Source organism: Manacus candei, unplaced genomic scaffold (genome assembly GCF_025592945.1).
Source record: "Manacus candei isolate 608988 ecotype Guabito, Panama unplaced genomic scaffold, ASM2559294v1 h1tg000198l, whole genome shotgun sequence".
Lineage (NCBI taxonomy): Eukaryota > Metazoa > Chordata > Aves > Passeriformes > Pipridae > Manacus > Manacus candei.
The window spans coordinates 23,495-38,780 of NW_026138246.1; the positions used below are offsets into that span (position 1 = coordinate 23,495).

The 15,286-nt window shown below is 55.8% G+C and overlaps 1 protein-coding gene across 1 annotated transcript in view; it reads left to right on the top strand.

Annotated features, from left to right (window-relative positions):
- Positions 1 to 15,286, top strand: part of PTK2B (protein tyrosine kinase 2 beta) — a 59,872-nt gene that overhangs the window by 23,485 nt on the left and 21,101 nt on the right. The window contains exons 18-23 of the mRNA XM_051774388.1: positions 1,556 to 1,656; positions 1,739 to 1,828; positions 5,112 to 5,316; positions 10,426 to 10,534; positions 11,320 to 11,385; positions 12,767 to 12,889. Coding sequence (XP_051630348.1) covers positions 1,556 to 1,656; positions 1,739 to 1,828; positions 5,112 to 5,316; positions 10,426 to 10,534; positions 11,320 to 11,385; positions 12,767 to 12,889 — 694 coding nt within the window. The remainder of the gene's footprint in view (positions 1 to 1,555; positions 1,657 to 1,738; positions 1,829 to 5,111; positions 5,317 to 10,425; positions 10,535 to 11,319; positions 11,386 to 12,766; positions 12,890 to 15,286) is intronic.

Below are 15,286 nucleotides of genomic sequence, written 5' to 3' on the forward strand. Positions count from 1 at the left end.
CTCTCCCTCTCCATCCCTCCTCTCTCTCCTCCCACCCACCATTATCCTGGTTATCCCAGTTATCCCAGTGTTCCCTCTCCCTCTCCATCCCTCCTCTCTCGTTCCACCCACCGTTATCCCGCTTATCCCGGTTATCCCAGTGTTCCCTCTCCCTCTCCATCCCTTCTCTCTCTCCTCCCACCTGCGGTTATCCCGGTAATCCCGGTTATCCCAATGTCCTCTCTCCCTCTCCATCCCTCCTCTCTCTCCTCCCACCCGCCGTTATCCCGCTTATCCCGGTTATCCCAGTGTTCCTTCTCCCTCTCCATCCCTCCTCTCTCTCCTCCCACCCGCGGTTATCCCGGTTATCCCAGTGTTCCCTCTCCCTCTCCATCCCTCCCCTCTCTCCTCCCACCCGCGGTTATCCCGGTTATCCGGGTTATCCCGGTTATCCCGGTTATCCTCTCTCCCTCTCCATCCCTCCCCTCTCTCCTCCCACCCACCATTATCCCAGTTATCCCGGCTATCCCAATGTCCTCCCTCCCTCTCCATCCCTCCTCTCTCTCGTTCCACCCACCGTTATCCCGCTTATCCCGGTTATCCCGGTGTTTTCCCTCTCCATCCCTCCCCTCTCTCCTCCCACCCACCGTTATCCCGGTTATCCCACTTATCCTGGTGTTTTCCCTCTCCCTCTCCATCCCTTCTCTCTCTCCTCCCACCTGCGGTTATCCCGGTAATCCCGGTTATCCCAATGTCCTCTCTCCCTCTCCATCCCTCCTCTCTCTCCTCCCACCCACAGTTATCCCAGTTATCCCGGTGTTTTCCCTCTCCCTCTCCATCCCTCCTCTCTCTCCTCCCACCCACCATTATCCCAGTTATCCCGGTTATCCCAGTGTTCCCTCTCCCTCTCCATCCCTTCTCTCTCTCCTCCCACCCGCGGTTATCCGGATTATCCCAATGTCCTCTCTCCCTCTCCATCCCTCCTCTCTCTCCTCCCACCCGCCATTATCCTGGTTATCCCAGTTATCCCAGTGTTCCCTCTCCCTCTCCATCCCTCCCCTCTCTCCTCCCACCCGCGGTTATCCCGGTTATCCCAGTTATCCCGGTTATCCCGGTTATCCTCTCTCCCTCTCTATTCCTCCTCTCTCTCCTCCCACCCCCCGGTTATCTTGGTTATCCCGGTTATCCGGGTTATCCCAATGTCCTCTCTCCCTCTCCATCCCTTCTCTCTCTCCTCCCACCCGCCGTTATTCCGGTTATCCCAATGTCCTCTCTCCCTCTCCATCCCTCCTCTCTCTCGTTCCACCCACCGTTATCCCGCTTATCCCGGTTATCCCGGTGTTTTCCCTCTCCCTCTCCATCCCTCCCCTCTCTCCTCCCACCCACCGTTATCCCGGTTATCCTGGTGTTTTCCCTCTCCCTCTCCATCCCTCCTCTCTCTCGTCCCACCCCCAGTTATCCTGGTTATCCCGCTTATCCGGGTTATCCCAGTGTTCCCTCTCCCTCTCCATCCCTCCCCTCTCTCCTCCCACCCGCGGTTATCCGGGTTATCCGGGTTATCCCGTCTCTCCCACAGGGACATCGCCGCGCGGAACATCCTGGTGGCCTCTCCCGACTGCGTCAAGCTGGGCGACTTCGGCCTCTCCCGGTACATCGAGGACGAGGAGTACTACAAAGGTGGGAGCCGCGGATCCCTTCCCGGGGAGCCGGGAATTCCTGGGGAAGGGAGGAATTCCACGCCCTCCCGTTCCCGTTCCAGCCTCCATCTCCCGGCTCCCCATCAAGTGGATGGCTCCGGAATCCATCAACTTCCGGCGCTTCACCACGGCCAGCGACGTCTGGATGTTCGGTGAGGGCGGCAGCGGGACGGGGAGGGAGCCCGGGAATCACCCCAGGGGGAGTAGCCACCCATTCCCTGGGAATATCCACCCCCCCATTCCCTGGGAATATCCATCCAACCATTCCCTGTAATTATCCATCTGCCCATTCCCTGGGAATATCCATCCCCCCATCCCTGGGAATATCCATCTGCCCATTCCGTGGGAATATCCATCCTCCCATTCCCTGTAATTATCCATCCACCCATTCCCTGGGAATATCCATCCACCCATTCCCTGTAACTATCCCCCCATTCCCTGGGAATATCCATCCACCCATTCCCTGGGAATATCCATTCACCCATTCCCTGTAATTATCCATCCCCCCCTTCCTGGGAATATCCATCCACCCATTCCTGGGAATATCCACCCACTCATTCCCTGGGAATATCCATCCGCCCATTCCCTGTAATTATCCATCCCCTCCTTCCTGGGAATAGCCATCCACCCATTCCTGGGAATATCCACCCACTCATTCCCTGGGAATATCCATCCACACCCATTCCCTGGGATTATCCATCCACTCATTCCTGGGAATATCCATCCACCCATTCCTGGGAATATCCATCCACCCATTCCCTGGGAATATCCATCCACCCATCCCTGGGAATATCCATCCGCCCATTCCCTGTAATTATCCACCCATTCCCTGGGAATATCCATCCGCCCATTCCCTGGGAATATCCATCCGCCCATTCCCTGTAATTATCCACCCATTCCCTGGGAATATCCATCCACCCATTCTCTGGAAATATCCATCTATTACCTGGAAATATCCATCCATTCCTTGAGAATGTCCTTCCACCCATTCCCTGCAATTATCCATCCACCCATCCCTGGGAATATCCACCCACCCATTCCTGGGAATATCCATTCACCCATTCCTGGGAATATCCATCTGCCCCTTCCCTGGGAATATCCATCCACCCATTCCTTGGGAATTTCCATCCACCCATTCCCTGGGAACATCCATCCGCCCATTCCCTGTAACTATCCACCCATTCCCTGGGAATATCCATCCACTCATTCCCTGTAATTATCCACCCATTCCTTGGAAATATCCATCCACCCATTCCTTTGGAATATCCATCCACCCATTCCTTGGGAATTTCCATCCACCCATTCCCTGGGAACATCCATCCGCCCATTCCCTGGGAATATTCACCCATTCCCTGGGAATATCCATCCACTCATTCCCTGTAATTATCCACCCATTCCTTGGAAATATCCATCCACCCATTCCTTTGGAATATCCATCCACCCATTCCTGGGAATATCCATCCACCCATTCCTGGGAATATCCATCCACCCATTCCCTGGGAATATCCATCCACCCATTCCTGGGAATATCCATCCACCCATTCCCTGGATACATCCATCCACCCATTCCTGTAATTATCCATCCACACTTTCCCTGGGAATATCCATCCACCCATTCTCTGGAAATATCCATCTATTCCCTGGAAATATCCATCCATTCCTTGAGAATGTCCTTCCACCCATTCCCTGTAATTATCCATCCACCCATTCCCTGGGATTATCCACCCATTCCCTGGTTAATATCCATCCACCCATTCCCTGGAATTATCCATCCACCCATTCCCTGGGAATATCCATCCACCAATCCCTGGGAATATCCATCCACCCATTCCCTGGGAATATCCATCCACTCATTCCCTGGGAATATCCATCCACCCATTCCTGGGAATCCATCCATCCACCCATTCCTGGGAATCCATCCATCCACCCATTCCCTGGGAATTTCCATCCACCCATTCCCTGGGAATATCCATCCCCCCATTCCTGGGAATATCCTTCCCCCCATTACCTGTAATTATCCATCCACCAATTCCCTGTAATTATCCCCCCATTCCCTGGAATTATCCATCCACCCATTCCCTGGGAATATCCATCCCCCCCTTCCTGGGAATATCCATCCACCCATTCCTGGGAATATCCATCCACCCATTCCCTGTAATTATGCATCCACCCATTCCCTGGGAATATCCTTCCCCCATTCCCTGGGAATATCCATCCACCCATTCCTTGGGAATATCCATCCACCCATTCCCTGGGATTATCCACCCATTCCCTGGGAATATCCATCCACCCATTCCTGGGAATATCCATCCACCCATTCCCTGTAATTATCCATCCCCCATTCCCTGTAATTATCCACCCATTCCCTGGGAATATCCACCCACCCATTCCTTGGGAATATCCATCTGCCCATTCCCTGGGAACATCCATCCACCCATTCCCTGGAAACATCCACCCACCCATTCCTTTGGAATATCCATCCACCCATTCCTGGGAATATCCATCCCCCATTCCCTGGGAATATCCATCCACCCATTCCCTGGGAATATCCACCCACCCATTCCTGGGAATATCCATCCACCCATTCCTGGGAATATCCATCCACCCATTCCCTGTAATTATGCATCCACCCATTCCCTGGGAATATCCTTCCCCCATTCCCTGGGAATATCCATCCACCCATTCATTGGGAATATCCATCCACCCATTTCCTAGGAATATCCATCCACCCATTCCCTGGGAATATCCATCCACCCATTCCCTGGGATTATCCACCCATTCCCTGGGAATATCCATCCACCCATTCCTGGGAATATCCATCCACCCATTCCCTGTAATTATCCATCCCCCATTCCCTGTAATTATCCACCCATTCCCTGGGAATATCCACCCACCCATTCCTTGGGAATATCCATCCACCCATTCCCTGGGAACATCCATCCACCCATTCCCTGGAAACATCCACCCACCCATTCCTTTGGAATATCCATCCACCCATTCCTGGGAATATCCATCCCCCATTCCCTGGGAATATCCATCCACCCATTCCCTGGGAATATCCACCCACCCATTCCTGGGAATATCCATCCACCCATTCCCTGTAATTATCCACCCATTCCATGGGAATATCCATCCACACCCATTCCCTGGGAATATCCACCCACCCATTCCATGGGAATATCCACCCACCCATTCCCTGTAATTATCCATCCACCCATTCCCTGGGAATATCCATTCCCGTGACCTCTGGATCTCCTCTCCCCCCATTCCCATCCCTAAATTCCCTCTCCCCTGCTCTCCTCTCCTCCCTTCCCTCTTCCCTTCCCGCCCTCACATCCGTAATCCCGAGCCACCCCACCTCCCACCACCCCCCTCACCCTCCCCACCTCCCCGATCCCGGGAAATCCCGGCATTCCCGTCGTTCTCCCGCCGCAGCCGTGTGCGTGTGGGAGATCCTGAGCCTCGGGAAGCAGCCGTTCTTCTGGCTGGAGAACCGGGACGTGATCGGGGTGCTGGAGCGCGGCGACCGCCTGCCCAAGCCCGAGCTCTGCCCGCCCGTCCTCTACACCCTCCTCACCCGCTGCTGGGACTACGATCCCGGCGAACGGCCCCGCTTCCAGGAGCTCGTCTGCAGCCTCAGGTGGGCGCCGGGAATGCGGGAGCAGGGAGGGAGAGACAGGGAAAAAAGTCGGGAAGGGGAGGAACACAGAGCCGGTGGGGAGGTTTTTGTGGATCGTGGGGAAAATGGAGACCCTGGGAGAGGTTTTGCTGGGGTGAGAGGGGAGGGATGGAAGTGCTTGGATTGCTGGGAGAGGGTCCTGATCCCACATTTCCCTGGGATCATCCCTGGGGATGCTGGTGTGGATCAGGCCGTGTCCTCCCAGTCCTTTCCCTTGGCTCTTCCCACCCTTTCCTTGTGTTCCTTCCTCTTTTCCCACACTTTCCTTGTGTTTTCCCACACTTTCCTTTTAGTCCCTCATATTTTCTGGGGCGGGATGGAAGCTCTTGGATTCCTGGGAGTGGGTCCTGATCCCACATTTCCCTGGGATCATCCCTGGGGATGCTGGTGTGGAACAGGCTGTGTCCTCCCATTCCTTTCCCTTGGCTCTTCCCACCTTTTCCTTGTATTCCCTTATGTTTTCCCTCCCTTTTCTTGTGTTCCCTCCTGTTTTCCCAGGGTGGAATGGAAGTGCTTGGCTTCCTGGGAAAGGCTCTTGATCCCACATTTCCCTGGGATCATCCCTGGGGATGCTGGTGTGGATCAGGCTGTGTCTTCCCAGTCCTTTCCCTTGGCTCTTCCCACCTTTTCCTTGTATTCCCTTATGTTTTCCCTCCCTTTTCTTGTGTTCCCTCCTGTTTTCCCAGGGTGGAATGGAAGCTCTTGGCTTCCTGGGAAAGGCTCTTGATCCCACATTTCCCTGGGATCATCCCTGGGGATGCTGGTGTGGATCAAGCCATGTCCTCCCAGTCCTTTCCCTTGGCTCTTCTCACCCTTTCCTTGTGTTTTCCCAGCCTTTCCTTGTGCTTCCTTGTGTTTTCCCAGGATGGAATGGAAGCTCTTGGCTTCCTGGGAAAGGTTCTTGATCCCACATTTCCCTGGGATCATCCCTGGGGATGCTGGTGTGGATCAGGCCGTGTCCTTCCCATTCCTTTCCCTTGGCTCTTCCCACCCTTTCCTTGTGCTCAGTTGTGTTTTTCCCGGGTGGGATGTAAGCTCTTGGCTTCCTGAGAAAGGCTCTTGATCCCACATTTCCCTGGGATCATCCCTGGGGATGCTGGTGTGGATCAGGCCATGTCCTTCCAATCCTTTCCCTTGGTTCTTCCCACCATTTCCTTGTGTTTTCCCACCCTTTCCTTGTGTTCTGTGATGTTTCCTGGGTGGAATGGAAGCTCTTGGATTCCTGGGAGAGGGTCCTGATCCCACATTTCCCTGGGATCATCCCTGGGGATGCTGGTGTGGATCAGGCCATGTCCTTCCCATTCCTTTCCCTTGGCTCTTCCCACCCTTTCCTTGTGTTTTCCCACCCTTTCCTTGTGCTCCCTCCTGTTTTCCTGGGGTGGGATGGAAGCTCTTGGCTTCCTGGGAGTGGGTCCTGATCCCACATTTCCCTGGGATCATCCCTGGGGATGCTGGTGTGGATCAGGCTGTGTCTTCCCAGTCCTTTCCCTTGGCTCTTCCCATCCTTTCCTTGTGTTTTCCCACCCTTTCCTTGTGCTCCCTCCTGTTTTCCCAGGGTGGGATGGAAGTGCTTGGCTTCCTGGGAGTGGGTCCTGATCCCACATTTCCCTGGGATCATCCCTGGGGATGCTGGTGTGGATCAGGCTGTGTCCTCCCTGTCCCTTCCCTTGGCTCTTCCCACCCTTTCCTTGTGTTCCTTCCTCTTTTCCCACCCTTTCCTTGTGTTTTCCCAGCCTTTCGCTGTGTTCCCTCTTGTTTTCCCAGGGTGGAATGGAAGCTCTTGGCTTCCTGGGAAAGGCTCTTGATCCCACATTTCCCTGGGATCATCCCTGGGGATGCTGGTGTGGATCAAGCCATGTTCTCCCAGTCCTTTCCCTTGGCTCTTCCCACCCTTTCCTTGTGCTCAGTTGTGTTTTTCCCGGGTGGGATGGAAGCTCTTGGCTTCCTGAGAAAGGCTCTTGATTCCACATTTCGCTGGGATCATCCCTGGGGATGCTGGTGTGGATCAGGCCATGTCCTTCCCATTCCTTTCCCTTGGCTCTTCCCACCCTTTCCTTGTGTTTTCCCAGCCTTTCCTTGTGTTCCCTCCTGTTTTCCTGGGATGGAATGGAAGCTTTTGGCTTCCTGGGAGTGGGTCCTGATCCCACATTTCCCTGGGATCATCCCTGGGGATGCTGGTGTGGATCAGGCTGTATCCTTCCAATCCTTTCCCTCAGCTCTTCCCACCCTTTCCTTGTGCTCGGTTGTGTTTTCCCGGGATGGGATGGAAGCTCTTGGCTTCCTGGGAAAGGGTCTTGATCCCACATTTCCCTGGGATCATCCCTGGGGATGCTGGTGTGGATCAAGCCATGTCCTTCCCAGCCCTTTCCCTTGGCTCTTCCCACCTTTTCCTTGTGTTCCCTCATGTTTTCCCACCCTTTCCTTGTGTTTTCCCAGCCTTTCCTTGTGCTCCCTCCTGTTTTCCTGGGATGGAATGGAAGCTTTTGGCTTCCTGGGAGAGGGTCCTGATCCCACATTTCCCTGGGATCATCCCTGGGGATGCTGGTGTGGATCAGGCTGTGTCCTCCCAGCCCTTTCCCTTGGCTCTTCCCACCCTTTCCTTGTGTTCCTTCCTCTTTTCCCATCCTTTCCTTGTGTTTTCCCACCCTTTCCTTGTGCTCCCTCCTGTTTTCCTGGGATGGAATGGAAGCTTTTGGCTTCCTGGGAGTGGGTCCTGATCCCACATTTCCCTGGGATCATCCCTGGGGATGCTGGTGTGGATCAGGCCATGTCCTTCCCATTCCTTTCCCTTGGCTCTTCCTACCCTTTCCTTGTGTTTTCCCAGCCTTTCCTTGTGCTCCCTCCTGTTTTCCTGGGATGGAATGGAAGCTTTTGGCTTCCCGGGAGAGGTTCCTGATCCCACATTTCCCTGGGATCATCCCTGGGGATGCTGGTGTGGATCAGGCTGTATCCTTCCAATCCTTTCCCTTGGCTCTTCCCACCTTTTTCTTGTATTCCCTCATGTTTTCCCACCCTTTCCTTGTGCTCCCTCCTGTTTTCCTGGGGTGGGATGGAAGCTCTTGGATTCCTGGGAGTGGGTCCTGATCCCACATTTCCCTGAGATCATCCCTGGGAATGCCGGTGTGGATCAGGCCGTGTCTTCCCAGTCCTTTCCCTCAGCTCTTCCCACACTTTCCTTGTGCTCTGTCGTGTTTTCCCAGGGTGGAATGGAAGCTCTTGGCTTCCTGGGAGTGGGTCCTGATCCCACATTTCCCTGGGATCATCCCTGGGGATGCTGGTGTGGATCAGGCTGTGTCCTCCCTGTTCCTTTCCCTTGGCTCTTCCCACCTTTTCCTTGTATTCCCTTATGTTTTCCCACCCTTTCCTTGTGCTCTCTCCTGTTTTCCCAGGGTGGGATGGAAGCTCTTGGCTTCCTGGGAAAGGTTCCTGATCCCACATTTCCCTGGTATCATCCCTGGGGATGCTGGTGTGGATCAGGCCATGTCCTTCCAATCCTTTCCCTTGGTTCTTCCCACCATTTCCTTGTGTTTTCCCACCCTTTCCTTGTGTTCTGTGATGTTTCCTGGGTGGAATGGAAGCTCTTGGATTCCTGGGAAAGGCTCTTGATCCCACATTTCCCTGGGATCATCCCTGGGGATGCTGGTGTGGATCAAGCCATGTCCTCCCAGTCCTTTCCCTTGGCTCTTCCCACCCTTTCCTTGTGCTCAGTTGTGTTTTTCCCGGGTGGGATGGAAGCTCTTGGCTTCCTGAGAAAGGCTCTTGATCCCACATTTCCCTGGGATCATCCCTGGGGATGCTGGTGTGGATCAGGCCGTGTCCTTCCCAGTCCTTTCCCTTGGTTCTTCCCACCATTTCCTTGTGTTTTCCCACCCTTTCCTTGTGTTCTGTGATGTTTCCTGGGATGGAATGGAAGCTTTTGGCTTCCTGGGAGTGGGTCCTGATCCCACATTTCCTTGGGATCATCCCTGGGGATGCTGGTGTGGATCAGGCTGTGTCCTCCCAGTCCTTTCCCTTGGCTCTTCCCATCCTTTCCTTGTATTCCCTCATGTTTTCCCACCCTTTCCTTGTGTTTTCCCAGCCTTTCCTTGTGCTCCCTCCTGTTTTCCTGGGATGGAATGGAAGCTTTTGGCTTCCTGGGAGTGGGTCCTGATCCCACATTTCCCTGGGATCATCCCTGGGGATGCTGGTGTGGATCAGGCTGTATCCTTCCAATCCTTTCCCTTGGCTCTTCCCACCTTTTTCTTGTATTCCCTCATGTTTTCCCACCCTTTCCTTGTGCTCCCTCCTGTTTTCCTGGGGTGGGATGGAAGCTCTTGGATTCCTGGGAGTGGGTCCTGATCCCACATTTCCCTGAGATCATCCCTGGGAATGCCGGTGTGGATCAGGCCGTGTCTTCCCAGTCCTTTCCCTCAGCTCTTCCCACACTTTCCTTGTGCTCTGTCGTGTTTTCCCAGGGTGAAATGGAAGCTCTTGGCTTCCTGGGAGTGGGTCCTGATCCCACATTTCCCTGGGATCATCCCTGGGGATACTGGTGTGGATCAGGCTGTGTCCTCCCTGTTCCTTTCCCTTGGCTCTTCCCACCTTTTCCTTGTATTCCGTTATGTTTTCCCACCCTTTCCTTGTGCTCTCTCATGTTTTCCCTGGGTGGGATGGAAGCTCTTGGCTTCCTGGGAAAGGTTCCTGATCCCACATTTCCCTGGGATCATCCCTGGGGATGCTGGTGTGGATCAGGCTGTATCCTTCCAATCCTTTCCCTTGGTTCTTCCCACCATTTCCTTGTGTTTTCCCACCCTTTCCTTGTGTTCTGTGATGTTTCCTGGGTGGAATGGAAGCTCTTGGATTCCTGGGAGTGGGTCCTGATCCCACATTTCCCTGAGATCATCCCTGGGAATGCCGGTGTGGATCAGGCCGTGTCTTCCCAGTCCTTTCCCTCAGCTCTTCCCACCCTTTCCTTGTTTTCCCTCCTGTTTTCCATGTCCCGCCCACCTCTCCCATCCCTCTCTCCGGGCCGTGGGGACACAGGAACGCCCCATCCCGGGATTTTCACCCTCCCTGTTCCCCCCATCCCAGCGACATTTACCTGATGGAGAAGGAACTGGCCGAGGAGCAGGAGAGGAACCACCGGCAGCGGCCTCCCAAAATCGTGGAGCCTCCGGCATTCCAGGAGCCGCCTCCCAAGGTGGGCACGGAGCCGCCCCACCCAGCCCCTTCCCAGCTCCCTCAGATATTCCCTGTTCTCCAGCCCCTTCCCAGCTCCCTCAGCCATTCCCGAATTTCCAGCCCCTTCCCAGCTCCCTCAACCATTCCCAGATTTCCAGCCCCTTCCCAGCTCCCTCAGCCATTCCTGGTTCTCCACCCCCTTCCCAGCTCCCTCAGATATTCCCTGTTTTCCAGCCCCTTCCCAGCTCCCTCAGACATTCCAGGTTCTCCAACCCCTTCCCAGCTCCCTCAGATATTCCCAGTTCTCCAGCCCCTTTCCATCTCCCTCAGCCATTCCCGAATTTCCAGCCCCTTCCCAACTCCCTCAGCCATTCCAGGTTCTCCAGCCCCTTCCCAGATCCCTCAGATATTCCCGGTTCTCCAGCCCCTTCCCAACTCCCTCAGCCATTCCGTGTTCTCCATCCAGCCCCTTCTCAGCTCCCTCAGCCATTCCCAATTCTCCAGCCCCTTCCCAGCTCCCTCAGCCATTCCAGGTTCTCCAGCCCCTTCCCAGCTCCCTCAGCCATTCCCGAATTTCCAGCCCCTTCCCAGCTCCCTCAGATATTCCCTGTTCTCCAGCCCCTTCCCAGCTCCCTCGGCCATTCCCTGTTCTCCAACCCCTTCCCAGCTCCCTTATTCCCAGTTTTCCAGCCCCTTCCCAGCTCCCTCAGCCATTCCCGGTTCTCCAGCCCCTTCCCAGGGCGGGTGGGACACAGAGGTGGGAACATTCCCGCTGGAATTGCCCTCCTCCCGCTCTTCCCACAGCCCAGCAGGCCCATGTACAAGCCGCCGTCCCAGAACAACCTCCTGGCTCCCAAGCTGCTATTCCAGGTGAGATCCCGCCGGGATCCGGCCGAGGGTGGGTGATGGGAAGTCCCTCCCGGAGCTGGAGAACGGGGATCGGGGGGTTTGGGGGATCCAAGGGGACCCTTCCCGGTGGGACACGGCCCATCCCGGGCCTTGGGGATCAGGGAATCGCAGGGTGGTTTAGGCTGGAAAATCCCTCCGGGATCACAGAATCCAACCATTCCCAGCACTGCCAAGGCCAGCCCGGATCCGTGTCCCCAAGGGCCACATCCACAGGGATCTGAAATCCCTCTGGGAATGGCGACTCCAGCCCTGCCCTGGGAAGTTCATTCCAGGGCCTGACAGCCCTTTCCATGTGGGAATTGTTCCCAATATCCCACCTGCCCCTCCCCTGGCCCAGCTGGAGGCCGTTCCCTCTCCTCCTGTCCCTTGTTCCCTGGGAATTGGGGAACTCCCGCAGCTCCCCCATCCATGTGTCCATCCATGTACCCACCCGTGTGCCCATCTGTGTGCCCATCCGTGTGTCCATCCGTGTGTCCATCCGTGTGTCCATCCCTGTGCCGATCCATGTGTCCATCCGTGTGTCCATCCGTGTGTCCATCCATGTGTCCATCCGTGTGCCCATCCATGTGCTCATCCATGTGTCCATCCGTGTACCCACCTGTGTGCCCATCCGTGTGTCCATCCGTGTGTCCATCCATGTGTCCATCCCTGTGCTCATCCATGTGTCCATCCGTGTACCCATCCATGTGTCCATCCATGTGTCCCTCCGTGTGTCCCTCCGTGTGTCCATCTGTGTGTCCCTCCATGTACCCATCCGTGTGTCCATCCGTGTGTCCCTCCATGTACCCATCCGTGTGTCCATCCGTGTGCCCATCCATGTGTCCATCCCTGTGTCCATCCGTGTGTCCATCCATGTGTCCATCCGTGTGTCCCTCCATGTGTCCCTCCCTGTGTCCATCCATGTGTCCCTCCCTGTGTCCATCCATGTGTCCCTCCGTGTGTCCATCCATGTGTCCCTCCCTGTGCCCATCCGTGTGTCCATCCATGTACCCATCCGTGTGTCCATCCATGTACCCATCCATGTGTCCCTCCCTGTGTCCATCCATGTACCCATCCATGTGTCCCTCCATGTGTCCATCTGTGTGTCCATCCGTGTACCCATCCATGTGTCCCTCCATGTGTCCATCTGTGTGTCCCTCCATGTGTCCCTCCATGTGTCCCTCCATGTGTCCCTCCATGTGTCCCTCCCTGTGCCCATCCGTGTGTCCATCCATGTACCCATCCATGTGCCCATCCGCGTGTCCCTCCATGTGTCCCTCCCCGTGCCCATCCTCATTCCCGCCCTAACCCCTGGCCCCGCTGGGTGCCGTGCCCCCATTCCCGCCGTTCCCCGCCATTCCAGGTTCCCGAGGGTCTCTGTGCCAGCTCCCCCGCCCTCGCCAGCCCCGCCGAGTGCCCGCCCGGCACCCTCCGCACGCCGCCGCCACACCGGCACGCCGGCGCCTTCCAGCGCCGCAGCATGAGGGTGAGAGCCCCATTCCCAGCCTTCCCAAGGGCATCCCGATCCCGGGAAACCTCCCCGCTCCACTTTCTGCATTCCCGGCCCTATCCCGGGAAACCTCCCTGCTCCGCTTCCCGCATTCCCAACCTCACCCCGGGAAACCTCCCTGCTCCGCTTCCTGCATTCCTGGCCTCATCCCGGGAAACCTCCCTGCTCCGCTTCCCGCATTCCCAACCTCATCCTGGGAAACCTCCTTGCTCCACTTCCCATGTTCCCGGCATCCCGCGCCTTCCCGAGGGCATCCCCATCCCGGGAAACCTCCCTGCTCCGCTTCCCGCATTCCCAACCTCATCCTGGGAAACCTCCTTGCTCCGCTTCCCACATTCCCAGCCTCCTGTGCCTTCCTGAGCACATCCCGATCCTGGGAAACCTCCCTGCTCCGCTTCCCGCATTCCTGGCCTCATCCTGGGAAACCTCCTTGCTCCGCTTCCCACATTCCCGGCATCCCGCGCCTTCCCGAGTGCATCCTGATCCCGGAAAACCTCCCTGCTCCGCTTCCCACGTTCCTGGCCTCCCACACCTTCCCAAGGGCATCCCCATCCTGGGAAACCTCCCCGCTCCGCTTCCTGCATTCCCAGCCTTCCCAAGGGTATCCCGATCCTGGGAAACCTCCCCGCTCCGCTTCCTGCATTCCTGGCCTCATCCCAGGAAACCTCCCTGCTCCGCTTCCCGCTGCTGCTTCAAAGCTCCGCGTTGATCCCGGTGTTGATCCCGGTGTTGATCCCGGTGTTGCTGGGGAGCAAACAGTTGGGTTTGAAGTGGTTGGGTTCGGCCATTGGAGTTTGGGGTTTGGCCATTGGGGTTTGGGATTTGGCCATTGGGGTTTGACCCTTTGGGTTTGGGGTTTGGCCATTGGAGTTTGGAGTTTGGCCATTGGGGTTTGGGATTTGGCCGTTGGGGTTTGGGGTTTGGCCACTGGAGTTTGGCCATTGGGGTTTGGCCCTTTGGGTTTGGGGTTTGGTCTTTGGGGTTTGGGGTTTGGCCATTGGGGTTTGACCCTTTGGGTTTGGGGTTTGGCCATTGGGGTTTGACCCTTTGGGTTTGGAGTTTGGCCATTGGGGTTTGGCCATTGGGGTTTGGCCCTTTGGGTTTGGGGTTTGGTCTTTGGGGTTTGGGGTTTGGCCATTGGGGTTTGACCCTTTGGGTTTGGGGTTTGGCCATTGGGGTTTGACCCTTTGGGTTTGGAGTTTGGCCATTGGGGTTTGGCCCTTTGGGTTTGGGGTTTGGTCTTTGGGGTTTGGCCATTGGAGTTTGGGGTTTGGTCTTTGGGGTTTGACCCTTTGGGTTTGGGGTTTGGCCATTGGGGTTTGACCCTTTGGGTTTGGGGTTTGACCATTGGAGTTTGGGGTTTGGCCATTGGGGTTTGACCCTTTGGGTTTGGGGTTTGACCCTTGGGGTTTGGGGTTTGGCCACTGCAGTTTGACCATCTGGGTTTGGGATTTGGTCGTTGGGGTTTGGCCATTGGGGTTTGGTCATCGGAGTTTGGCCATTGGAGTTTGGGGTTTGGCCATTGGGGTTTGGCCCTTTGAGTCTGGGGTTTGGCCATTGGGGTTTGACTCATTGGCATTTGACCATTTTTGGCCACTGGGGTTTGGTCCTTGGAGTTTGGGGTTTGGCCATTGGGGTTTGGGGTTTGCGTTTGAGGTTTGGTCATTGGAGTTTGGGGTTTGGCCCTTTGGGTTTGGCCCTTTGGGTTTGGGGTTTGGCCACTGCAGTTTGACCATCTGGATTTGGGATTTGGCCATTGGGTTTTGGCCATCGGAGTTTGGTCATTAGAGTTTGGGGTTTAGCCACTGGGGTTTGGCCCTTTGGGTTTGGGGTTTGGCCGTTGGGGTTTGACCATCTGGGTTTGGGGTTTGGACATTGGGGTTGGACTCATTGGCATTTGACCATTTTTGGCCATTGGGGTTTGGCCCTTTGGGTTTGGGGTTTGGTCATTGGGGTTTGGCCCTTTGGGATTGGAGTTTGGCCATTGGGGTTTGGGGTTTGACCATTGAGGTTTGGCCCTTTGGATTTGGGGTTTGGCCCCTCAGGAGTTCAGGGTGGTTCCTTGGGAATTTCGAGCGGTTCCTCAGGAATTTGGGGCAGTTCCTCGTAAATTTGGAGCTGTTCCTTGGGACTTTGGGGCAATTCCTTGGGACTTTGGGGCAGTTCCTTGGGATTTTAGGGCGGTTCCTTGGGACTTTGGTACAGTTCCTTGGGAATTTGGAGCTGTTCCTTGGGAGTTTAAGGGAGCTCCTCGGGAATTTGGGGCAACTCCTTGGGACTTTAGGGCGGTTCCTCAGGAATTTGAGGCAGTTCCTCATAAATTTGGAGCCGTTCCTTGGGATTTTAGGGCAGTTCCTCAGGAATTTGGGTCAG